This window comes from Corylus avellana, chromosome 5 (assembly GCF_965113065.1).
Source record: "Corylus avellana chromosome 5, dhCorAvel1.hap1.2, whole genome shotgun sequence".
Classification (NCBI taxonomy): Eukaryota; Viridiplantae; Streptophyta; class Magnoliopsida; order Fagales; family Betulaceae; genus Corylus; species Corylus avellana.
In genome coordinates this window covers 31,121,430-31,147,872 of record NC_142494.1, presented here as the reverse complement: position 1 = coordinate 31,147,872, position 26,443 = coordinate 31,121,430, and the positions used below count along the sequence as shown (strand labels likewise).

At 35.1% G+C, this 26,443-nt stretch overlaps 3 protein-coding genes across 6 annotated transcripts; 2 read left to right on the top strand and 1 right to left on the bottom strand.

Annotated features, from left to right (window-relative positions):
- Positions 1-658: 658 nt before the first annotated feature.
- ABCI11 (non-intrinsic ABC protein 14) lies at positions 659-10,763 on the bottom strand. 4 transcript variants are annotated; one of them, XR_009440196.2, is made up of 11 exons: positions 10,579-10,763; positions 10,427-10,487; positions 9,563-9,642; positions 9,064-9,115; positions 8,813-8,946; positions 8,297-8,411; positions 8,073-8,159; positions 7,849-7,897; positions 7,333-7,417; positions 6,431-6,562; positions 659-1,203 (listed from the first exon to the last, which is right to left on the bottom strand). XR_009440196.2 is itself a non-coding variant. In XM_059593773.2 (11 exons), the coding sequence occupies exons 1-10, from the start codon at positions 10,671-10,673 to the stop codon at positions 6,484-6,486; spliced, it is 837 nt and encodes a 278-aa protein (XP_059449756.2). In that variant the 5' UTR covers positions 10,674-10,763; the 3' UTR covers positions 659-1,203; positions 6,436-6,483. The 4 variants fall into 4 exon arrangements, 3 of the variants coding, with proteins under 3 accessions (XP_059449756.2, XP_059449758.2, XP_088372401.1); XM_059593773.2 differs by having other exon boundaries at positions 6,436-6,562; XM_059593775.2 differs by lacking the exon at positions 659-1,203 and adding an exon at positions 3,530-3,610 and having other exon boundaries at positions 6,436-6,562.
- LOC132182250 (regulator of nonsense transcript protein) lies at positions 1,201-4,884 on the top strand. Its single transcript, XM_088516877.1, has 3 exons — positions 1,201-2,420; positions 3,087-3,865; positions 4,525-4,884. The coding sequence occupies exons 1-3, from the start codon at positions 2,309-2,311 to the stop codon at positions 4,882-4,884; spliced, it is 1,251 nt and encodes a 416-aa protein (XP_088373003.1). The 5' UTR covers positions 1,201-2,308.
- A 6,071-nt stretch (positions 10,764-16,834) lies between the features above and the next one.
- Positions 16,835-22,806, top strand: LOC132181205 (NAD(P)-binding Rossmann-fold superfamily protein). The gene is made up of 4 exons (XM_059594321.2): positions 16,835-17,005; positions 17,214-17,413; positions 20,756-20,985; positions 22,388-22,806. Exons 1-4 carry the CDS (start codon positions 16,914-16,916, stop codon positions 22,664-22,666), a joined length of 801 nt encoding a protein of 266 aa, XP_059450304.2. The 5' UTR covers positions 16,835-16,913; the 3' UTR covers positions 22,667-22,806.
- Positions 22,807-26,443: the final 3,637 nt, after the last annotated feature.

The window sequence follows — 26,443 nt, the reverse complement described above, 5'->3', positions numbered from 1 at the left end:
ATGGTCACCATCTGTCGTTGGAAATGGATCGTACTGAGCCCACAGAAGGGCCCATAATTGGTGCGGGCTTGTGCGGAGTGGAGCATTTGTTTGGTTCGGATTTTAGCATGGCATGTGTGACTCACTTGTCTCTAGTCCTCCAAAAGTGGCAACTCTTATGTTTGATTGCAGCTTGTTGGTTAGCTGAAAATGAGGATGCCTCGAAACACGTACTTCAACCTAATAGTAGGATGCTGATAGATTTGGGCAACCTTGTCTGACCTTCATTAATGGTCGCCAATTATAGGGGTAAGGATACTTTCCCTAGTTTTCTGGTTTTTTATGGAAAAGGAAAGATGCTGTTCGGTACTAGAAGAAGAAAACAAGAATGCACACGTAGAGCAGCCAACCATACCAGATGAAATCAACCACTCCAACACACCCACAACGTTTCATTAAAAAAAAAAAAAAAAAAAAAGAAGTTCACCCGTCTTTTTCTGTCGGCTGAGCCTTTCTTCCTTCTCTCTCTAATGACGGATAAAGATTCATAAAAATTTTGCTATTCAGAACAATTCGAATGGACAAAGTTACTGAAAATCCAGATCCCAAGTGGCCTGAATGCTGGAGGTCTCGAGCAAGTAGAACAAATTTGCACATTATTTGTCCAATTCATGCACCATTAAGAACAGTTAATTTCCAATATACAAAATCCAAGGAAATATCCTGCTCAGAAGAACAGGATCCTCTCCACATATTGGTAAAATGGGTTTAAATTTTGCATTTAACGATGTAAATATTGTCATGTCATTTAAAAATTGACAACATATTCTCCATGTGACAATGCATACACATGTAAATTGTAATATGCACCATGAAATGGAGAGGAGCCTAATCATCACCGACCCATGGTGCTTCCAGGGTTGGGAGTTGAAATTAGTGAATAGGGTCATACAGCAATGGGAAGTGTACAGTTGTCTTTCATAACACACCTGCAAAAAGGGTCTCTCAGATTAAAGATTGCTGTAGGGTTTTGTCTCCAAGCCTACCACAGCCTTCTCCTCAGCTCACTCTAACCTCCAAAGATGCTTGTGGGGTACAATGAATTTAATGGCTGGCAATCCTGTCTTCGTGATTCCTCCACAGTAAAAAAAAAAATGCTCTTCATGGCAGTCAAGGCGGTCTAAAGGCAAGCTTATAATAGGTTATTAAATGTCACGATCACACCTGCATCAAGAGTATAGTTCAAATATAAATAACGGAGAATATTAAGGCCAAGTGATCATGATGTGTCAAAGTGATGATTGGGGGCGAAAAAGCCGTGTGTCTGTCCTGGGTCCCAAACATATACGCATCGCATCAAAGAATCTGAAACCAAGGCTCTATGGCTATAATATGAAAAGTCTGCAAATTAAAGGAAAACCAATCACAGAAATTGCATAAATCAAAGGAAAAAACCAGTGAAAAATAAGAAAGCCTCTGGGATGTTTAATTGATATTACTCGTGCAAAGTAACGACAGGATCCTGTTAACAGGCTGAAAGCTTTAAATTAAGAACACCTGCCACAAGTTTTGAATGTGATATGATTGTTTGAAGTTATAAAGTGGTCATGCATTGAAAAAAAAAAGAAGAAAAAAAAAAAGAGTATTGAATTTACAAAAAGAATATGAGATGTATTCTAAAACAGCTCAGCTCAGATCCTCCTAAGGCCAATTCTTGCAATGGAGTATCTTACTCAAAGTATGCCCTGCAAAAACTTGTGAGAACATGATCTATATGCATTTATGCATCAGCACTGATATGTCCATCAGTAATTGAATGTGCTTATTTGCATCTTAAAGCACACATTAATTAATCAGATGTGGCCAAAACGAAATATTCATTTGTATTTCTATTTTAATATCTATGTGGCTGATTATAAATTCATTAATATACACATGCACCTACTCCAAGCACGCAATTATACGCACAATATACAAAACCTCAGCAATGTGTGGGTCTCCAAAAACCACTCTTCAATTTGTCCACATGATTTGATCTTGAAATGAACAGCCAACCACAATCTTGTATCTTTCTAAATGTTTCTCTCTACTCACATCGATCTCAGAGCCTTCTAGCAGAATTCCAACTAGTTAACAATCTTAATGAACAGATCCTCATTCTTTTGCTCTTTATCAATCCTAAGTTCTCCCTTTAAAGCACAATCTCCCTTGCAATCTAAGTCTACCTCTATTTCTGTCTTCTACAACATCCTGGAGATCTAAGATCAAACCCTTGAAAGAGATACAAAATGAAGGTAAGTCCAAACTCCAACAATTTTGGATAACACTAATGTTTTCAATCTTTTGGCTCAGTCTTTACCTCCCACTGCTGCAGTTACTGGACTGGATGCACCGTAAATTTCGGGATAGTAGCATTGAGCCTTTCAAGGATTTCACAATTGGTATTCAAACTGTCCTCATCAAACTTTTTTTCCCCTTAGAAGAATTCTGAAGCCATACATCATCCGTACATAAATCATCAAATAATCAGGTTAATACATAACCATGATAATTACTACTATACTCCAGCTGAATGTCTTACAATGCGATTACTCATTAGAATCTATCAACTGGTGTAATTCAGCAATTCTTCATAATATATAAAGATAATCAAGCAAACTACGCAACTCGAGCAAAAAAAAGTAAAATTCAGGTGGTCTTAGAGATAGGTAATCTCAACCAATCAGGCCTGGGCCTGTTTGTCTTAGAAGCATCTAAACCTTTTCAGTTATTATAGCACTGCGGCAACCAAATCCGATGAGACCACCAACCTTTTGTGGGCACAGGGCCACCTGGTTTAGGTTCTCAGCAATAAGTGTTGGGGCCACCTCTTTCTACTTTCCATACCATCCACTTAGGTCACTGAAGAAATCGTTCAACCTTCTGCGCTAACAGGTATACATGTCCAGAATGGAGCAGCCACTAGATTGGTGATTGGTCCACATTCCCCTTTCCAGAGCACAATAGAAAAAACAAAAAGAATAATGATATGTCTTGCTCATAGACAAGTCTGTTTTCCCTAATTATTTTCACCAATGTCCTAACTACTTTTGGAACTCCAATTTCAGGAAACCCTTGCATCTGTCTTTCAGCACCACCATCACTTGATGACCAAGACTCCTATACAAAGTCAAGCTTCGGCTCCCCATATGGATCCAGATCCTCAAAGAAACCCAAACAGGAATGGGAAAAATCCTTTTCTGGCACTGACGCCAAGAGAGAGGAAGAAAACTTAGAAGAAGAAACATCTACTGCCATCTCTGAGCTCTTCCATGGATTTCTCACCATTGGAACTCTCGGTCTGGAGCCAATCATCAATGAGCCAGCAACACCTACGTTTGCCATGCCTGTGGAGAGCATAACTGAGAGCAAATCAGAGCTAACAGAGAATGACTTGAAGCTCATCAACTATGAGCTGGAGAAGTTCCTTGAGGCTGAAACTAAAGAATGTTGCAATGAATCATCTGGGAGGAGCAGTCATGCTAGCACTATTACACTCAGTGGCAAGCAAGCAGATGAGGCCGAAAACGAAGATTATGAGAAGATTTTGGTATGTCCACTCCAAGGATATCTATTTGGCTCTTCGATTGAACTGCCAGAAACAAGAAAAGAAGTAAAGAAAGAGAAGGCATCACTTGCGGAGCTGTTTCATAGGACAAAAACAACAAATGAGATCAACACAGAAAAAAGTGAGAGTGGGGAGATGCAAGCCAAGAAAACACATAAGCCTGCTATGCATCTCATGAAGAAGATGCTAAAAAAGCTCCATGCTTCTTCAAAGAGCTCTACCCCTCCGGGTGGTGGTGATGCAGCTGACTCTGTTTCAATCAAGAAGAAGCTCTACAAGGTTGGTCTCTTACTGCTAGATCTTCAGAGAACCACTATTAAACATGAGATCCCCTGGGTCTACACAAAATCCTTACATCACTATCACTGCATTCTAATCATATCTAGTCTAATAACTCTAACGTGAATTCCTCTCTCTAAGCACACTGCCAGCCATTTAGGATTATACTATAGAAATAAAAGAATCAGATGATATGGATTCTCTGCTACCAATCCAAGATCCTGTCTCAATTTCTTGACCCAAGGAATCTTGCAAGCAAGAGATCCATAGGCGTTTAGTGCTTTTATTGCAACTTACCAAAAACCCAGAAAAAAAACATGAAAAAAAAAAAAAAAGTAAGAAATAATACTAATTTTAATGAGCACAAAGGATGCCATGCTAAGGATCCTCCAATCAAGGTTTAAAGTAGTGAATACGGAGCATAATTAGCAATACCATGCATGTTATCTAACAATTCTAATATCCAATAGGAAAACCTTTTATTACTCAAACAAATCAGTAACTTTTTAGGATATGTCATCATCAGATGATAATGTTTATGAATTATTTGAACTTGACCATAAATTATCAATAAAAAATTAGTGCCTCCACTGTGCACCAAATGGATCTTATAACAATTTTTTCATTAGAGGTTTTAGCTTCTTATGGGTGGCATGCAGGTCATACGTATTTTCCAAAAAAAAATCCATCCCGAAAGCTCTATAGCTGGAAGAGAATTTGTTGATTCCCATAACTGTAAGGTCAAGAATGCTCCCAATGACAGTTACAATAATGGAGACCAGATGCACCTGGATGAAGACAATGATGGGTTTACTCTAGGGTGCATGTCAAAGATGGGGATCCTGTGTTGTAAGACCAACTTGAACCCACCCCAAGACGGGCTGCATGGAAGTAATTTAAGTGCGAAAGAGCATTGGATCAAGACAGACGCGGACTGTAAGTATCAGTTTATATGCTTTACCATTTCAAAATATCTGGGAAAAATCCCACCACTGAGGTTCAAGGATAGGAACATTTAACAAATGAATCACAACTTCTCAATCTGATTACTTTGAATATCAGTTTCTCAGTAAGGTGACACTTCAAACCTGTGCTTATAGAAATGTCGAAACAATCAAATAGATGAGGAAATTTCTGAAGCAAAAGACTGATTACTTTGAATATCAGTTTCTCAGTAAGGTGACACTTCAAACCTGTGCTTATAGAAATATCGAAACAATCAAATAGATGAGGAAATTTCTGAAGAAAAAGAAAAAGAAATAAACTGATGGAGATGTCAATATCAAAGTCAATTTTGAAAATAAATTTTTAAGGTACAAAATAATCACTGTTATCTTGTCATTAATCTTTTGAAAAATGCACAAATAATTTATTTATTTTGATAAATAAGTGAAAATGCACAAAGATAATGAACATCCATTATTTGTTGAAATTGATCATTTTCTTGATATCTAGTTATGCTAATAATTGTTGTGTTAATGGTCATGTATAGGCTACTTGGCACTATATTTTTGTCATGTGTGCAACATCATTTTGGAGCACAATTGTGCCAGAAAGATAGAGAAATAAGATTATCATGTTTATTGATTTATACATCTAACGCATTTCTACTATTGGCATTGTAGACTTGGTGTTGGAGCTTTAGCGACTGAATCTGAAATAAGATGATAATGTCATCATCCTCTACAAGTAAAAATTGTAATGTGGTGTTTGGTAAGACTTATTGTTATGGTGTGAGTGATAAAGTGTAGATGGACTCAAAAGAAAGTGAAGAGTCAAGAGGGTCTCTCCTCCTATCTTCCTCAGTGTGATAATAACCATGTGACTATGTTTCATGTAAGCCTCCTAATAAAGTTATTTTGATTACCAAAAAGTATTATTTTTATCATTAAGAATATATCGGGATTTGTCCCTAAGGGATAGCTCAATCGGCTAGAGACCATGCTTCATGAAGCAGAGATCACTAGCTTGAATCTCCACTTCCCCCACCTTTGGGACAAAAAATTACTTACCAAAAAAACATCCCGAGATTTATTTAACCAGGCCCTTCCTAAATCATCGCCTATTTTGTTTTGTGGAACACATCATACTTTTCTTGTACAATGACACCAATGTTTGCACAATTAGTCATCCGGATTCATTCTCCATGAATGGAGTCGAGCAATATTAGAATCTGGGTTTGTAACTGTGAGTGTTTGGATTAGAAAAGCCTATAACATGGTTCAGCTTTTGGAGTTTTTAATGACCATGTCAAGCACTAAGATTCTAGTCAGACTCAATACAACATAGTTCAATCATTCACACCAGGAGCCTGTATTCTTAAGTTCATGATTGTATAAACTATTGGAAACAAAATAATCAATGTGAAGGTGCTAGCCTTAGTTCCTGACACAAGTTTCTTTTTCTAGTCTTTTTTTTCTTTTTTTTTAAGAGGATTAAGAAAAAAAAATCCCAAACAATTCATTTCAACCACTAATATGCCAAGAATACTTATCAAAAAAAAAAAAAAAAAAAAACCACTAATATGCCAAGAATGCATAAAGATGAAGCACAACAGGGTGAAACCTCACAGGCTCACAGCACCAGATGTTGATGAAGGAAAAAGCATATTCCCATATTTAAATTGGTAGGGGCTCTTCCCTAAGAACTCCACCCATTTCCATCCTCCAGGATCGATCAACTAGAGTTGCTAATTCTCTGAAAAGCACACAAGAAGCTTATAAGCTTAAAGTTAAAAATAAAAATTAAAAAATTAAAAAAATGCATATAATCATAGGGGGAGGATGAAATCAATAATAGGTTAACAAGATATAGTAAACTTTAGCCAAACACAATCTTATAATGAAAGGGTCCTCCTCCCCCCCTCCTGTTGAAAATAATAAAAAAGGATGTTTGAAATTACACTGATTCTATGCAACTTAATATTGAAAGCTATGAAATTTGGCATGTCACCCACCTATGAATACAACATTGGTGTCCATGCAAGAGTGCTGAGACTAACAAAAGAGCACCGGTACTAGTTTGAAGAAAAAAAAAGGCAATAAACAAGTGAAACAAAACACTTGGTTACAAAACCGGGTTTTGGTCACTACTTTCTCACTATCTTATTCTTTATAATTCCTTAAAAATACAAACGACAAACCAACATAAGGATATCTGCATGTTTTTGTGTAGAATATAAATTCCATTTTTAAACACCTAATATCTATGTTGCAGTGGAAAACAAATGTCTGATTCTGTATATTATAGGTTTAAAAGCACAACTAACACGTTTAACTTATTCATTTTTCTTTGGAACATACAATTCCCAATGTATTTATTATTCAAATGTAGATATTATAATCTCTAGCCATCAAGTCCAATTAAGACGACAACTGGTTTTAAGTAGGAATAGTAATATCAAGAACGACAACAGAAGAACAATAATAAAGGGTAAATAATTAGAAGAGGGAAAGTGGAATACAGACTTGAGGTCATGGCTGACAACTAGTACAGTTAATTCTTTCTTTAGAAACTTCAAAAGCTTCACAACATCTGCACGTGCCTTCCAATCTGATCAACAAAAAAACATGAAGAAAAATGTAAAAGATTCCAAGCAAAAGTTCTTTATGGACACCATTGGCAAGTAAAATCAAGAAATCCTAAAACCATTGGTTCAACTGTAAGTGAAATTTAACTATCATTAGGCCAAGTCGATTCGGTATTTTAGTCAACAAAATGGATCAGCAATGGTTGGAAACCATTTGAATTTTAGCTCAATACAAAGAGCAGGTCTTTCTTAACTATCAGTAGCTCAAGTGTTTTTCAAGCATTTTAGTACGACAGTTTTCAGAGCACTAAAGGGATAAAGAACGCATGATTGATGGATAAACTCTTATGAAATCCATAAAGTTTGTAAACCATGGCCTACTAGCATTGCTGAGAGTGCAACTTGGAATACAACCAATACAGTAAAATAAATGGGAACAAATGTCTCTTCATACCAAGACCAGCAAGAGGCTCATCCAATATCAATAAATCTGGGGTTTGTACCTGGAGAATAAGTCAACTAACAATTATGGGTCAATTCATGCAACAACTATGATCTGCTATGTAAAAGTTAAATCATGAAACCACAGGGCTTAAGTGTCTAAGTAGCGTCTGTCTTTATGTGAGTTTGCATGCATGTTTTGTTTGTGTGTGTCTATATCAATATCTATGTGCTTACTAGTTGAATTGCCAAGGCAAGCCGACGTTTATAGCCACCACTAAGGGTATGAGGATCTTTGTCCAAGGAGATCCCATTTAAACCAACCTACAGTCATCAAAAAGTTTAGATTTGGAATATCCACATGATATAATATAATTAACCTAGATCTAGAAATAATAAGAATATGTAATAGTGCAATAAGTGAGAGAAAATTTGTTTATACTCAGGGTGCTGGCAAATACCCAATTAATTGCTCTTTGGAGTCTCAACGCAAGATGCTCCTTGAATTGCAAGTCACCCCTTTGCCTTGGCCACCCAAACGTAACTTCCTCAAGCACATTATCTGCCACGAAGTACCTAGATTTGCAAGATGACATGTTCTTAAAAATTAAATTACAGAAAATCTAATAAAAAATGTCATAAGAAATTGGGGAAGTAAGAGTGCAGCTTTGTCGTCTAAGCAACAAGAACCTAAAGAAATGCACCAGCAATAATACATTAGATAAGTTCAAATTTTTTTGATAAGAAATGCACCAGTAATAATACATGAAAAAAGAAAAAGTAAAATCACCATGAAAAACCAATATTAGTAAAAATAAATAAACAAGTTACAAATGCATTAAGTTTTTGGATGGATTCAACTGATTTGATTTATTCAGATGTAACTATAATTTTACAGCGTTATAAGACCCAAATTTATTTTAATGAGCAATGACGATAGAAAATAACTTTTCTTCTTTTCATTTAGTAATTAATACCTCTCAGGAAACTGAAAAACAATACCAACTCTCTCTGGGGGTAAGAGCTCAGGAGATTGATTTGGATTACCATCATTTCCATATCTTTGAATATAAATGGAACCTGAGGTTGGTTTACTAAGCCCTGCAAGAAGCTGCAAGATGGAACATCATAAGTTATAGAATAACAAGAGCGATAGATTACATAAATTGCATGATTTTTCCTACTTAAAGCGCACACACACACACACATATCCACCAAAATGGTATACCTGCAACAGAGTAGTTTTTCCACTTCCACTTCGTCCAAATATTAAACCAAAACTGCAGCAGTTGACTTGAACAAGTTATCACACAAATGCAATGTCTTACTTGATAGAAATTCTAGCTACCCATCACAACGATGTTGACTATTGATAAAGAATCTGAGTAGGAGAGAGGATCTCCCAATTAGTATGGCTCCAACCTCCCCTTGGGCCAATTACTTAAAAAATAAAAAAAGTATGGCTCCAACCTCAAAAAAGTTTCAAACAAGTTTGACCTACTTCAATGAGAAACCATACATCTATCACATTATTCTACAGGCCACAAACAAATATGGAAACATCTTAAATAGAAAGGTCTGGTGATAGATATGATGGAGAGGATGATTGGTTGGGAATGATACCTTACCCAGGGAAGTCCTAGGAAAAATCAATTGAAAGCAAGATCCCAAACTTCCAACAATCTGTTTTGGATATTATATAACAAAAACAGACCAGAAACATTTACCTTTTCTCTGGAAGTGAAAAATTAACTGCACTTAGAAGGCTGACCTGGGTCCCAGGAGGTCGATAGCTAACATCCCTAACCTTCAAAAAAAAAAAACCTATTGTTTCAGTAATATCCTGCATTTATACTTCAAAATTCAAAATCTAGCAAACATGAAACTGATATTTACTGGCAAAGCATGCAACTAAATACTCAAAACCACGAAAGCATCTTTACAGAGAAAGTGCTAATTGCTAAACTAATGCACCACAAGCTTTTATAGAGTCCTTTCATTCAGAATATTGAATAGAGCAAGGCCTGAGAGCGCATTCTAAATTTCATTGATATAAATTACTTAATGATGACACTTACAACTGTTATAATCACCTATTCTTCATTTGAACATGACAGATAATGGGCTTCTAACCCCGAGTATACAAATACTAGCCACCCTCTTTCTCAGATGAATGTCAGAAACTACTTAAAACAATCCTTACTGTACGCTAGTCCAATTCCTACTTTCTCCATTACAAAATGCATCCATGGATTACAGCATTACTCTGTGTGTGTGTGTGTGTGTACTGTAAATTTGTAATATTCTCCTAAACAAACAGTCGCTGTATTAATACTCAGAAACGATAATATGAATAAAATAACTTCACAATTTGCAGCGACACTGTATCTTAGAGCATTTTTATGAAATTTTTTTGAACAAGTAACAATTTCATGGTAACTATAATTAAAAATTTAGGAAGGTGGACTGGAAGTTCATCATAAACCTCACGCGTTGCTACTTTCATTTGCTGCAATGTGTTCAGAATTTGTCACCAAGAACTTAATCGGTAACTACACAATAAAATATTGAAACCAAAAGAGGAAACTCACTTCAAAGCATGAGTAATCACATGTAATTCTGGAAGAGCGAGTTCTTCGGAGATTCAAACAACTGGAGAGAGAAATCAGTGTAAATCAAATTCACTGAGAATTTCAAATCAAGCATAAAAGAAAGTGGCTAAGTAGAAAGGAGAAATGCTTGCCTGCGGGAAGGTTTGTGTGCGATTGGGACTGGTGCTGGTAGTTCCAGAGCTCTCCGGCCTGTGGAGGACTTGAACGGGATGAAGGAGCTCGCCATCTCTGGCAGTGTGAAGGAGTTGGGCTTCGGATTTTGATCGTGGTCAAGCGGTGACTGGGCTTTGTCGAATATGTGGCCCAATCGTTTATCGCCCACCCCCCCTTCTCAGTTCTCACTCTCACACATTTTTTTCTTTATTTCTTTCTTATATCATAACCTTCACAGATTCATGGTAAATTGACTACTTCATTGTACTAAGATAGAGAATAATTTTTACTCGATTGATGTAGGATGCATACTACACCACTTGTAACATTAACTAAGATGGTAGACGATTTAATAAACCGAATATCAACTCGGCCAGCCTAGGTCGAAAATGCAAACTTGGGGCCCACAATTTAGTACGATATGATAAAGCCCCAAGCCATGGACCCCAACCAGCCCATGTGAGCTAGCATGCCATCACAACGGTTGTCCAGAGGATATTGAAAGTGTAACACGAAGAATAATTTATCTTTATTTTTATCCTACCTCTCAACAAGCATGAAACTACGACATCAAATTACAACCATAACTTTCTAATAAATCGTAATTTAGCACAAGATTGGATGAAGCTATACCCAATCAGCAAATGACACGTACCAAAGCCTTTACTCCTTCATTAATGGACACGAAAAGACATGCAAATCATTTCAATTACCATCACATATCCATTATTTCTAACTCTTTTTCTTAAAGCAACCTAGTATTTACCTTTGCTAACTTTTTTTCTTTTCGTTTGTCAGAGTTCTCCTCGACCGACAAGTCTCCAACTATTAATATTCTTTCTTGTAGGCATTTAGTAACTGATTCTGACCAAACGATCAACTGCATTCTAAAAAATCATTAAAAAGAAAAAAAGATTGGTACTAGGTAATACCTAACTTTTTTTCTTTTCGTTTGTCGGAGTTTTCCTCGACCGACAAGTCTGCAACTATTAATATACTTTCTTGTAGGCATTTAGTAACTGATTCTGACCAATCGATCAACTGCATTCTAAAAAATCATTAAAAAATTCCAAAACCCTAACAAAGCTTAAGGAAGTGCCGCACAGCTGGGAGGGGGAGGCCTCCCCCCCTCCTCTCTTTCCTTGATCTGTTCTCCCCTCCCTTCCCCATTTTCCTTCTCCCCTCTCTTCCCCGATCTGTTTTTTTTTTTTGTGTTTGTTTTTGAATTTCACTTTCTTTTCTCTGTTGTTGTTCTTTCTTTGCTTGTTTATTTTTTCTTACTAGGTGTTTGTTTGGACACACTTTGTGGGTGCCGCTCATGGGGTATTCACTCAAACTTCCCCCCAATTTCTTTGAGTGCGCCGCCGATCTCCTCCGCGCCAACTTTGCTGTTTACTGTCTTCTGCTGAGTCTTTTCACGCGTCCCCACCGCGATGTGCTTCCAACACCATCTACGCATCGGTTTCCGGCAAGCACGCAATCGGCTTTTCTTTCTGCTGCTGTCATCCGTCTAGTGTGCTCCTATTTTTAAATTTTTATTTGTATTGCTTTGATTTTCCCTATATTTTTCTTGTTTTTCTTGCTGCTTGTAATAAGGCCATGTCCTCTTTCTTGATCTCCTCTCTTGTTATTTTGGTCCAGACCCCTGAGGTTGTGGATATGAATGATATCCTGGCTTTCGAGTTCAGGAGGATGTGTGTCGGCTAGGGGTGCAAAGGTGGGCAGTTAAAAACCGTCTGCTAACCGCTAATCGTTCTAACCGTTAACCGCTAACCGCCTAACCGCTATAACCGCCTAGCGGTTATTGGGTTTACTAACCGTAACCGCTAACCGTCTTTTTATATAATATATTTTTATAATTATAATTATAAAAATATTTATACATATAACATAATCACTTGATCATTAAATCACAATTTTTTTAAAAAATAATTAAATCACAATTTGAGTATTAATATATTATCACTATAATTTATATGATTATATCACATGAGATTAATCATTAAATCATTTGATTATATAATAACAAATTATACATATATAATATGACATAACTCATAAGTATACAAATTTATACTAATACAACAATTAAATATCTAGAGACTTATTTCCAATGTATGTTATAAACTTATAAGTCTATATATGTTATAAGTCTATATAAGTCTACATATGCATATGAATAATATTAATGCTTAATCATATAATTCAATAACAATTCAAATACTTTATTCAAGACTTCAAATGAATCATATTATTAATATACAATGATGATATGATTCGTATAATATCAAATTAAGTAATTGACATTGGATTAAACAATGACCAATGTGTTACTTATAAACACAATTTAAGTATTAATGTATTATCATTATAATTTTAGTAATTTATATATTATCACTATAATTGATATGATTATATCACATGATGACTTGATCATTAAATCATATGATTATATAATAAGCCCAAATATTTGGGTCAAATATTTTTGATTTTTCTGTTTGACCCAAATATTTGGGTCAAACATTTGCATATGAATTTATAGTCAAAACAAAAAACAAGAACAAATGTACAAATTTAGGATTGGCGATCCTAAATTTTGGGTCAAATATTTTTTATTTTTCAATATGGGCTCTTTTTATAGCAATTGGGCCCAAGAAGATATTAAAAATACAAGAAAAAAAATGAGGGTAAAAAAAAGCCAAAAAAGAAGAAGCCCAAAAAAAAGCCCAATTTTAAAAAAGCGGTTAGCGGACGGTTATCTATTTCGCTAAGCGGTGGCGGTTAACCGCTAATAGCGGTTGCGGTTAATGAAATCTATTAACCGCTAAGGCGGTTACAGTTAGCGGTTATTGCCACTAACCGCTAACCGTAACCGCATTTGCACTCCTAGTGTCGGCATGGGATTCTTTTGATCCCGATGAATAAGAGCTACCTATGCATTAGTTTGTGTCTGCCTAGCGCAGATCTGTTATTCCAACTGAAGATTAGTTATAGGTTAGCGGATGTTTGGCGTCTTTGATGTGTAATCTTTTAGTTACGACTTTGATCTTTTAACTTCAGCTATAATCTTTCATAACGTTATGTTCTGTGATTGTAAGAGTTTTAATGCTCTTGATTCCTCTATTAATGAGATAAGAATGATTTTCCTTCAAAAAAAAAAAAAATCATTAAAAAAAAAAAAATTGGTACTAGGTAATACCCGAGTCAAAAAACTACATGCCCCTCCCCCCCCCCTCCCCCCCCCCCCCATCTACCTCAACTACCATCCTTTCGGGCCCCATATATTATATACCATTAGAGTCAATTAGCAAACGTTGAGAAAGGAAAGTATAACATAGAAAGTGAGAAAAGGAGTGAACTGTTGGAGTCCATTTCTTGAAAGCTTCCACGTTATATTGTCCAATTAATCCGACGACCATGCTAGGTGCACTCCAGACATGATATTGTGAAGAACATGACGGGGCATGCATGGCTTTTCTGTCTGCGGTTTTTGGCCTTAGGAAATATGAACCGTTTTGAACAAACATTAGTAAGTATTTCATAGAAAAAAAAATAATGTCACAGGATAAGGAATGATGGCTATATGTCATCGGGCCTTACCAATACCATGAATAAGATGTGAACAGAACCTTTTTTTTTTAACGTAATTACGTGTGAAAAGAACCCGGCCAGCACGACGGTTTTGTCCCTTTAATTGTTATCGAGTTTCCACAGAATTTTGGTCTTTTAATATTAAAAACTTATAAAGCATTATTAAAAATGAATGTAAAGTTGTTGAAAATAAATTTGTTATAATATTTTAGAATAGAGAAATGTTATGGACACTATCTATATATATATATATATATATATATATATATATGTTAGATGAATGAGTAACTTTTGATATAGCAAAACAACTAATATAATTGTATCTTTAGCATACACTTTATATATTTCTATAAACTTTATCCTTATTTTGGGAGGAGTCAAAATAAAGTATTAGTAGAGTGGGAGGCAGCAGGTTCATTTCCATAGAGTAACATTAATGTGAGTCACAACTCACAAGCTCTTGGAGATTGTTTCTCTAGATCAGTCAACGTTACAAGAGCAACTTGACTAGTTGACTTTGATCGACTTCAAATAAGAAAATAGCATGAGCCTTATTATGGGAAGTGGGGTGGGGGGAGGGGGATACTTGCTTGGTGCAAGACTGCCTTGAACTAGAGGTGGCAAAACGGGTAAACGGGTAGACATGATTAAGACTCGTTAAGACCTGCGATCCGATTACCCAAGACATAAACACGACCCGTTTAGCTAAACGAGTTAGTGGGTTTGATACGATTATGACACGAAAAATAATCGGGTAACCCGACACGATCCGTTTAACCCGTTTAGCATAAATGGGTCATATCGGATAGACACGACCCAACACTGCTAAATTTCTTCGTAACTGTAGATAATAATAGATCCTAAAAAACAAAATCAAAACAGCAAATAGCAAATAATAGATCCACTAAATGTCTAAATCTAAATCAAAACAAAGGATCAACAACAGTGATCCACAAAATCAAACATAGAGTTGTAGGTTGAAGAGAGGGAGATAGAGCTGAGAGGGAGAGGGAGAGGGAGAGGGAGAGGGAGAGAGGAGAGACGTCCGGTCGCCGCTTTGAGAAGGGGGGGGGGGGCCAGGGGGGGGGGGGTGGCGGCTGCTGCCTACTGCTGGGGTAGTGCCGTAGTGGGGTGTGAAGAAAAGAAGTATATGTGCAGTGTTTTAGTGTTTAGAGTTACCAACTTACCGGGTTACACTTACACACACACTCTTTTTTTTTTTTAAATGGGTGTGAAGGGTCTGGCGGGTCACCCGAGACCCGGCTGACCCGCTAGACCCATTAATTTAAACGTGTCTGACGGGTCGACCTGCCAAAGACGAATTTAGTCTGGTCTTAATCGGGTAGACCTGATAAAGACCCGAACCCGATAAGCCCAAACCCAATACCTGCTAACTTTGTGTCGTATTCGTGTCGCGTTCGCGGGTCTTGTCAAAATTGCCGGTCCTACCTTGAACGTTCCTCAAAAAAAGTTCAGTGCTTTCTCCATGTTTTACAACGTCAGATCGATCCTTTTAAATAAGAAATTAAAAAAAAAAAAAAAAAAAGGCCAAAAAGTTTGGTAGACATGTAAAAAAAAAAAAAAAGGTTTGGTAGAGTTCCTTTATGAGATTGTTTTAATGCCAAATAGCTCAGAAGGTGTTAGGTACCTCTCGGCTCTCTTTAGTCTTTGCACATAAATAAGATATGATTAGGGTTGTTCTATAGAAAAATCGAATTTATGGAATTGCATGTAAATTTTATAGATTTAATGATGAATTTTCAACCCTTTTTTTTTTCCTTGTAATGCAATTAGAGTGATACCCAATTGACTAATAGATGGGCTAATTGCCACTACTGTGCGCCGCTCATCATTAAAAAAGATAAAATATTACTCCATAAGGTTGGACCATTTTTTCTAATACGGTGTTAATAATAACATTAAACTTTGGCTATGAAATAAAATATCATATTGATTTTAGATTTCATACATAAAAATTAAATAATTAAAAATTACCCCGTTTTAGGTAGGTAGAATATTTAATTGAAATCTTAAAAATAAGATTTAAACTTAAAATATTTACTTTAATATTATGTTAAATCGTCATTTACTTAAAAAATAATAATTAATTTTTAAAAAATTGTACTTGGACCCTCCGAAACGGCAACATCCAAGTGGTTTCTATGGGCCTTTGCAACAACCAACGTGTGGAATGGGCTGAAATACGTTGAAGAAACGCAAACAGGTCGTAGAGTCCGGAAATTGCTGCGTCTTGGATATGCGAAAGTACACTTTTGGTCCCCACCCGGCACCCTGGTTTTTACTTTTTACAGTTCTCTCTCGTCCACAAATTTTTGTACCTACTTTTTGTTTGGATGAATATTTTTGTACCAACTTGATGTTTGATCTCTCTTCTTCCTTTTAAAAATCTCTGCGGCTCTGTTTGGCAATGAAATGGGTATCGTAATAAATTTGATTGATATGTGAGAAAAAAAAAATATATATATTCTATATAACAGAGTAAAAAAATTTATTTTAGAGTGACTTTTTTATTTAAATAATAATAAAAAATAATTAATGTAATATAAAAATTAAAAATATTAGAGTTAATGTTGATAGAAAACTTTTAATTTTTGGTCCGGTCAGGTTCGGCTCCTTTGCCAAATACAGGCTATACAGCCGCCTCTCTCTATATATATGGCTATAGCTATACAAATAGTACAACCCACAATCGGTTTCAGGAATGGAGACTCCAGGGAAGAAAGTGTTGCTCACCTCCAGTGGTGACGAGATTTCGAAGAATATCGCTTTCCACTTGGCCAAACGGGGCTGCAGGTTGAGTTTTATTCTCAGTCCTTGAATTCCATGTTATGTATGCGTTTGGTTGATGAGAAAATGGTGGAAAAGGAAACATTAATCTGACTTCTGAATCTTATTCTTTCTGGGTTATTCTAATTGGTACATTTTCTCTCAAACAGATGGGTCAAATAACGTGTTGTTTATTAATTTTGCTTAATTTTGCTGATTATAAACTTGTTAATAGGTTGGTTTTGATGGGCAATGAGAGCTGTCTTCGAAGTATTGCCGAAAATATAACTGGTTCGCTGAAGGGTGTGGTGCCGGTGGAGGTGGTTGGTTTAGATATGGAGGATGACAGGGAGGGAGCCTTTGGTGAGGCAGTCGATAAGGCATGCATGATATTGGGAAAGTTGGATGCTTTTGTACATTGTTATACGTATGAAGGTATGGTATACCTGTCTGGCTTAGTGAGTAATCTAATATTAATATTATATTTTATTGTTAGAATCTTTATGAACTCCCATCTGGAGTTCAATTGATAATGATATTTAATTAAAATCAGGTGAATACTTCACGAGCGATTGCATTGGACATTTGAAATGCTGGGAGTTCCCTAAATTCATTTAAAGGCATCATGTTCATTGCAATCTTTTATTCAAAGACTGTTAATGTGTGTATATATATGAGTGTGCACATAATATTATACAGAGGAGAAAGTATTGCAGAAAATTTGGTGGGAGGTAAGAAATAGCGTTGTGGGGAAGGGGAAATTTAAGGCAACTGATGAGAATGTAGCTGTTTGTAGTAGTTGGGGTATGTCTCAAACAAAATTGTTTTAATGGATGTTGGTGTCTGTTAATAGAAGGGTGTTTAGGAGCTGTTGTTTTTGTATAAAGCAGATGATGTAGTCTGCAGAGAGGTGAGTTGTTCAGTTCTTAGTTTAGAGAGTTGTGGTGTAATCTGTAGGTAGTTGCTTTGTATAGCAGTAGACAGTAGCGGAGCCAGACAATTTATATTGGGGGTGCCGCTAAAATTTTTTTGGCGTCCTAAAAAGTTTTTCCACCCTAAAAATTTGGTAATTCAATTTTTATATTAGAACCTAAACCTCATAGGCAATTATTCTAATATGACATATTAGAACTTAAACCCATAAGCATTAATTTTCATTGAACTCATGAAAGTGTAGGGATAATTAACACTTTAAATGTAATTAACCCATCCAATTAGCAATCCTAGTGTTCTCATACCAAAAGCCATAATTTAATTCATACTATACAAATTAGGGTTTATGTTCATACTATGAATAATAGTGAAATTGAAGCTTTCAACCCATTAATCTAATAACTCGGAGCTTAAATCATGCATAGAAATCCAATGGGCAGAACAAATTCCCCATATCATATGATTTAATTCAATGGGTAGAACTAAAACTCAAAAAGAAACTAGAGATTTCAACAATATAGCAAAATCCCCAAAATCTCAAATTAAACCCTAAATTTTTGAACCCAAAATCAACAAAATCACAACACACCAAAAATTTCCAAACAAAAACACTTATCCAATGGGTATAATGAAATTTAAACTACAATGAAAATCCCCAAATTGAACAAAAAACAAAGTTGAACAAAATGTATTAAAAATATAATTAACAAAATAAATAAACAATTCAACAAAATTTAATTATTGTTTAAAGCATATAAATGTAACTTATAATTTATCTTCACCTTTGATGCATTTTGGGCACATTAGGGTCAAAATTTAGGAGAACCATCGCAAACATAGGGTTTGTAGAAAATAGAAAATGAAAGAGATGATGTTAAAATGGATGAAGTTGTTTATAGGAAATTGGTAGATCTAAAGCATGACTATGGGAATTGTGGTGGATTACTGCAATTCCATCCAGATGATCCTTGGCTTGATGGAAGCCATTGTAGATAAATTGGTTTTTGTCTTGAGGAAAGGCTAAGGGAATATTGGAAATATAGACAAGTATCAAAAAATGATTTAAGAAATGTAGCCATTGGGAAAAGAGGGAAAATTCCTTTATTTTTTATTTTTTAAAAAAAAACAGAAAGCGTTTTTTCACGTGAACATCTAATTCCCATAGTCATAGGGAATTGTGATTTGAAAAGTAGTCTCTTCTTACACCACCTCAGCACTTAGAAGTCAGCCTTGTTTTTAAGACACATCGTTTTAACTTTTAAAGACTTGTAGTATTTATGTGATGTTGGCATATTAAACGCCCCGTTTGTAATAATTGAAGCGCAGCGTTTTAACCAAAGATTTGAGGGTCGTCTTCTTCCTTCTATAACCTACATATCTAAAAGTTTGAAATGGTAAAATTAAAACAGAAATGTTCCGCCTCCTTGACAGAGTGTACTGGATAGGTTCTCCTAAAAAATTTTGTAGGTAATCTCGTGCTCTTGATGAATAAAGTGAGAGAGGCTATGGGCTATCAAAATTTTTTGGGGTGCCGTGGGTAGTAAAAATGAATTTTTTTTTTTTTTAAAATCACGGCACCCCCAAAGACTAACGTGGCTCCGCCACTGGCAATAGAGATTACCAGTGGTTTGCTGGAGTGTGTCTGTTTGATGTTGCTTGTAGAGGTAAATTGTAGAGAGTTGGTGGCTGATTGTAATTGCTGGAGTGTGTTTGTAATTGATGCTGTTTAGCATCAAGAGGTTCCAGGGTGTTGCTGGAGAGTGTTGTATTCTTTGTTGTTCATAAAAAGTTCATTCATCCAAAAAAAGAGAGTTGGCACATAATATTATATTTCTGCGGTCAAGTAAAAACACTATATAAGGCTCAATTGTTTGATTTGGATCAAAGCAGGTTCTATTTTATTCATTATTTAGTAGTGATTTAACACGGTATCATAGCGGACATTTTGAGTTTAAACTCTAATTTTACAATTTAATTTTCAGTTAAAGTATTTCAAGTGTTAGGTCTCACTTTTTTTTGAGGGAGAGTTTAAGTCCATGCATAAAGGAGAGTATTAAAGTATTAATTAAATGATTAAACTTACTCTTTGCTATTAGTTTAAGTTTTTGGGATAAGTGATACTTTAATGAAGATAATATAAAATATGTTTGACCAAGCCCTTTTTAGGATTAGTATCAATTTAGGAGTTTTGGTGGCCAGTTGATAAGAGGTATTTTGCATTTCTGAAGAACGATTGTATTCAGGTCGAAAGTGTATTGTCCAACTGATATTATTTTTTTTATTTTTACACAAAAAATGTGAACAACTAATATTAGGGTCATGCTTCCTTAGAGCATTCTCAATGGAAGAGCCAAATGTTACTTTTATCTAAAATGACTCTTCAAATGTTTTAAAAAACCCCTATATTGGATTAGCCAAAAGAAAATGTAAAATAGATATTTGATTAGAAGAGCTAAAAAAAAAGCTAAATGTAATAACATTTTTTAAGGGAGCCATTTTATTTTTTATTGTTTCTCTCACCTGTTTTCTCTTTTTCCCAAATTTTTTCCTACTTTTTCTCTGCATGTTCTCTTTTTCCCAAAATTTTTCTCACTTTTAATAATATTTAAATGATATAGATAAAAATATAGTTAATCGGATGCAGATGCATTTAAAAATTCATTAGCTAAACTAGATAAAAGTGAGTTTTGAGGAGCCATTTTGCATAAAAATTTGGCTCTTCCATTGTGCATGCTTTTATACATTTGTATTTCACAGCTTAATTGTAAAATTTTTCTATTTGTATATATTTGGGATGCACTGGAGTTGAGAAATCAGATTTATCTCTTCTGATTTTTTGAACAGGAAAGATGCAAGACCATCTACAGTTAGCTGAAGATGAATTCAAAAAGATAGTGAAGATTAATTTTATGGCTCCATGGTTTCTGTTAAAGGCTGTTGGGAAAAGAATGCGAGACTATAAATCTGGAGGTTCCATTGTGTTCTTGACCTCGATAATTGGTGCTGAAAGAGGGATTTATCCAGGAGCTGCTGCATATGGTTCGTGTATGGCAGGACTGCAGCAGTTAGTCAGGGTAAGAAATTGTTATAAGCAGTAATTTACATCTTCTGCATTGCTTATTTTCTTCCGTGGGATCTTCTGCCTAAATATATATCCATCACAGGAGCATGCGTGGACAAACATATAAGTATACGCGTATAGATTGTGAATAAACCTGGTTGACATCAAGGTTCATTATGGTTTAAGGATAGTATCTGACATGAACCTTAAGAAATACCTTGAAGTAATGGTTTTGAGGTTTGCCTTTTGACTGCCTTTACATTTGGTTAGAAATAGGATCTGAACTTGGACAATTTGATTTTTTCATGTCATATTAATTTTCATTATGAGCAGAAAGCTGAGAGTGAGAGGGAAAAAAAAAAAGCGTTATCACTTGTGTGACATGCTGTAATATGGCTGTCAAGGTGTTCCACTGCTGACACGTCACTTGGATTCTCCAAATTATGACTCTTTCCTGTCTCATGACCATGATAAACTCAGATCATGATCACTAATATTGTTTGTATACAGCATACTAATCAGATTTGGTTGGATGTTAGCCTGTTGGACAGATCGATCAGGACAAGGAATGATAGAATAAGTTATGAATTTCTTGAGAATAAGTTATGAATTTGTTGAGGAGCTAGGGCTAGCACCAAATTGTAGGCAAGTGGAGGGGAGTTTATATATTATGTGGTAAGGCCATGTGGTAGCTGTTGCACTTTAGGGATATTGCTAGAAGGATGAGGAAGGGGAACAAGGAGGCTGGTTGTGGTGGCAAGAAAATCCATGATGACTTTTCATCTATATGGCATCAAATGGGCCGAAATTCAAAAACGAACTAGCCTGTTCCCAATAATTGGAATGGGCTATGGTTATTTGAGCTGACAATGTCTGTCACCAAGAAATGTTGTGTCAATTGATTGAAAGAATAGTGATCACAGAAGATTATTTGCAATAGTGGAAGAGAATGATTAGTTTTTGTATTAAACAAGAACCACATTAATGGTCAATTCCAAGGTCCTTATTAATCCAGCATGCAGAGTTGGTGCTAGCACCAACTGTGCATGAGAAGAGTAAGTATGGTATGATCATGTGCTATTGACTGCAGAGTGCAGAGTGCAATGATTTCAAGCAGCAAGAAGGATGAAGAAGGGAATTGGAGATAGGAAGTGATGCTATTAACTTTATGTTGATCGTATGAGTAATGCTATGTAATAAACTGTCTAGTCATATACCAATCTACTAAATAGCATTTTTCTTAGAGTATAAACAGAAATTAAGCATTAGGATTAGGGATTCTTCCATCTTAATGGATATAAACTTGCACCTCCCATAAGGAGTACATTTACAACTACTAGTACCTTTTCTTTCTCCTTTCATATTCTTTTAGAATTGTAACAATGTCAAAATTTTTATATTATGGCTATTCTCAGACATCAGCAATGGAGATAGGAAAATACCTAGTGAGAGTTAATGCAATTGCACGTGGCTTGCACATTGAAGATGAGTATCCAGTGTCAGTGGGGAAGGAAAGGGCAGAAAAGTTGGTGAAGGAGGCGGCACCAATGGGGAGATGGCTTGATGCCAAGAATGATCTGGCTTCCACTGTCATGTATTTAATCAGTGATGGGTCACGTTACATGACTGGAACAACCATTTTTGTGGATGGAGCTCAATCTCTTACAAGGCCGAGGATGCGTTCTTATATGTGAGTCACATCTCTTTATCAGGTTTGTTTAGTAGATATCTACACACATTGATAGTCAACGGGAACGAGCTGCGTAGTTGACTATTTTCAATGAAGTTTTTCTTCCTTCATTTGTTGATTATTATACATCAACTCTTGAGCTTGTGATCTATCCAATAATAATACATTACGTGCAGCAAATTTGATGAGCACTTTTGCAATACGATTGAGGTTGTGAAAGAGCTATTTTATTCTTCAATTTGAACCAAGTTCTTAAGCCTTAGTTTAAAGCCAACGTCAACCCTAAACCTAGATTTACAACATAACAAGTTGCGACACTAAGTTTGCCAACAACACATAACCTAAGGTTAAGTCATTGAAAATTTTGAGATCCCTTGCAATTGCTTATCCTTATAATCGGACAGAAAATTACGAGAGGCCCCAACGGTACTGACCGAGTAAGGAGTTATTTACAACTACATAGGATTCTTTGCAATTTGAAAAAATATAATATTATAAGAGATCCTAATCCCAATAAATGTTACCGATTCCTTTCAGCCAAATGAATTGACTAGTTTATTGGCACATTTTTTCAAACTTTGAGGTGGGAAGGAACTTTCAACTTCAACCCTAAACCTAGATTTACAACATAACAAGTTGTGACACTAAGTTTGCCAACAACACATAACCTAAGGTTAAGTCATTGAAAATTTTGAGACTTGCAATTGCTTATTCTTATAATCGGACAGAAAATTACGAGAGGCCCCAATGGTGCTGACCGAATAAGGAGTCATTCACAACTGCATATGATTCTTTGCAATTTAAACAAATATATTATTATAAGAGATCCTAATCCCAAAAAATCGTTACTGGTTCCTTTCGGCCAAATGAATTGATTAGTTTATTGGCACATTTTTTCAAACTTGGAGGTGGGAAGGAACTTTTAACTTCAACCCTAAACCTAGATTTACAACATAACAAGTTGTGACACTAAGTTTGCCAACAACGCATAACCTAAGGTTAAGTCATCGAAAATTTTGAGACTTGCAATTGCTTATTCTTATAATCGGACAGAAAATTATGAGAGGCTCCAACAGTGCTAATCGAGTAAGGAGTCATTCACAACTGCATAGGATTCTTTGCAATTTAAACAAATATATTATTATAAGAGATCCTAATCCCAAAAAATCGTTACCGGTTCCTTTCGGCCAAATGAATTGACTAGTTTATTGCCACATTTTTTCAAACTTTGCGGTGGGAAGGAATTTTCAATGTTCAAATTTCAAAATGATGATTGATGGATATTTGTGTGCCATGAGGTTCAATTTTCCACTTTGTTTCTGCTTTCTGGTAGTCATAATTCATGGACGCTTCAATCAATCCAAAGGATTAAGTGATATGATAATTACTAGCACAACTGTGTATCTTGGAGAATGAGAGTTCTAAAATCTGTTCATGAAATATCACAGGCAGCTACACATATCACTTGCTCTAAAAGCATGAAAAACAAAATTGTCGGTTTAATTATTTAATTAACATTTTAACATTTCTATCAACACATGATATATTTTATTGAAATTTGAGGTAAATGATAAGAGCAATGCCGATAAAAAAAATAATTAATTTAATGAATATTTTAATAAGTAGAAATAGATCTTGGCCACACTTTAGAATAAGCTATCAAAGTTAATTCATTTGTTACTCACAAAATCAAAATTTAAGTGCAAAACATATATTAAAAAGCGTAAATAATTTTCATATACCCGTTAATGTGACGTGTTTCAAGTGACAATTTTTTTTTTTTTTTTTTTAAATGTTCAACATAAAAAATCAATTTAAAGCAGATGACATCATTAATCTTTTCACGTGCTGTATAGTGTCCACACAAAAGATTATAAGAAATATAAATCATTGATAAAAGTTCCATTGTTTCTAGACATACCCGAAAGTTCGCAGATTACGTAGCATCGGCCGTTCAACAAAAGCAGCATCCATTTATTCCATTCAACATCGAAAATTGTCCGTTTGTTAATGCTTTGTTAATGTTTTTGTTGATCTTTATATTTTGGAAAGATAAAACAAAAAGGAGAAGGAAAAATTTTTATTAAACCAAAAAAAATTTAAAATACAGGAAAATATATGTATCTAAATCAAACAAACAACTAATATTCCTAATCCTAATAAGAATACATACAAATAATAAATGAATGCTTATACATTTTATAAATATATAAACTATATATGGCCTATGGGATTTCTCTGTGGAGGGGAGGGGGGGGTGACGGGGACGTGCTGGCAAACCCACATAGATAGGCTTATACATAGCATATGGGCTTATGGGTTGCGTTTGAATACTTAGGCCTGTCCACTTTTCAGCCCAGCTTGGTTGCTGAGAACTGAGAAGTGAGAACTATTCTATTTATATTAAATTTTAATTTAGACATCCTGAAGTATTCTAAGGGTGCGTTTGGGAGTGCGTTTTTTAAAAAATAATCTGCAATTTTAAATCAAATCGCAACTTTAAGGTGTTTGGGATTGCGATTTTAAAAACGTAAATTTTAAAATCGCAAAAAAATCTGCGATTTTCATAAGCTGATTAGAGGGTGCTTATTTGAAAAAGTGCGAATTTAAAACAAAATCACGATTTCTATTAAAAAGATATTTGGCGCAATAGTTACCTTTTTTAGAACGGGAATGAAAAAAATACTAAGAATACCCACCTAAAATATATTAAAACCCTTATTTTCTCTTCTTCTTTTTTTCTTCATCCTCTCTGTCTTGTTCATCCATATTGGTAATTTGGCCATGAAATCGCAGTTATGTGCTAATGTTATCCAAACACTCAATTGATAAAAAAGTACTTTTTAGTATGTTTTACCAAACACTTGTGCGATTTTAAAAAGTAGCGATTTTAAAAACATAATTTTTAAAAACGCAATTTTTAAAATCCCACTTATTGAAATCGCACTCCCAAACGGGCCCTAAGTATCATACGAAAGTTAATGGGAGGTCTCAAAAAAACACGTCAGCTTTTTAAAAATTAAATAGCTATTTAAAGAGTTGTTATATTGTTATTTGGACACAGTTTTCATCTAAATTAGGTTAGTTGGAATAAATTTTATTAAAAAATTTGTGCATTTCATATGTTATTTAAAAAAGGGACACGTGTCACTTAAAAAAAAAGGGCACATGTCACTAATTTATAGACTAGGTTAAAAGAAATTTTTCTAATCCAGTTTGGATGAAAACTTTGTCTATTTTCAAAATCAAATATTCTTAAAATATTTTACTAAATTAAAAAATCCGAATAGAATATATTTAGATACAAGTAACTCAATGGAATATGATCATCTCCGGTTCATGATACTATTTACATGGTTAAAATGCAACAAAATAAAATCAAATTGGAATGAATTAGATAGTCAACAACCCACTAAAGTCCAATTCGAATACGAGGAAAAAAATAATATTGTAAGAAAATATCTTGGTCGTAGTTGAGTTGAAGAGACCAGAATTTGGCACCGTAAACCTAGAAAAAAATGAAGCAGAGGGGAGGCGGGTATGGGAATTTTCTGTCCTGTGATGTAGGATCGGTGAAATTTATGGCAAGTGGAATAAAAGTCTTTGAAAGGTGAAGGTTGGAGTGACGTTGAGCTTATAGAAAAGGCTCCTTGCCAACTAACATGTGACCATTTGACGTTTCAAAGCTTTTTTGAAAAATCCAACCAATGCAAGGTGGGGCTGCGCGGACCTAACACAAATTATTCAATTATCTGCACTCCTTTTTGTCAAGATTCAAACC

Excerpts from the sequence above, each read along its gene's own strand:
- ABCI11 (XM_059593773.2), bottom strand. The coding sequence starts at position 10,673 with ATGGCGAGCTCCTTCATCCCGTTCAAGTCCTCCACAGGCCGGAGAGCT. Across the intron at positions 8,160-8,296 it reads TCCAAAGAGCAATTAATTGG|GTTGGTTTAAATGGGATCTC; the intron begins GTATTTGCCAGC and ends TGATGACTGTAG. Across the intron at positions 7,898-8,072 it reads TTGCCTTGGCAATTCAACTA|GTACAAACCCCAGATTTATT; the intron begins GTAAGCACATAG and ends CTTATTCTCCAG.
- LOC132181205 (XM_059594321.2), top strand. The coding sequence starts at position 16,914 with ATGGAGACTCCAGGGAAGAAAGTGTTGCTCACCTCCAGTGGTGACGAG. Across the intron at positions 17,414-20,755 it reads ACATTGTTATACGTATGAAG|GAAAGATGCAAGACCATCTA; the intron begins GTATGGTATACC and ends TTTTTTGAACAG. Across the intron at positions 20,986-22,387 it reads GACTGCAGCAGTTAGTCAGG|ACATCAGCAATGGAGATAGG; the intron begins GTAAGAAATTGT and ends GGCTATTCTCAG.
- LOC132182250 (XM_088516877.1), top strand. The coding sequence starts at position 2,309 with ATGTTTTCAATCTTTTGGCTCAGTCTTTACCTCCCACTGCTGCAGTTA. Across the intron at positions 2,421-3,086 it reads TTTCAAGGATTTCACAATTG|GAAACCCTTGCATCTGTCTT; the intron begins GTATTCAAACTG and ends CTCCAATTTCAG. Across the intron at positions 3,866-4,524 it reads TCAAGAAGAAGCTCTACAAG|GTCATACGTATTTTCCAAAA; the intron begins GTTGGTCTCTTA and ends GGTGGCATGCAG.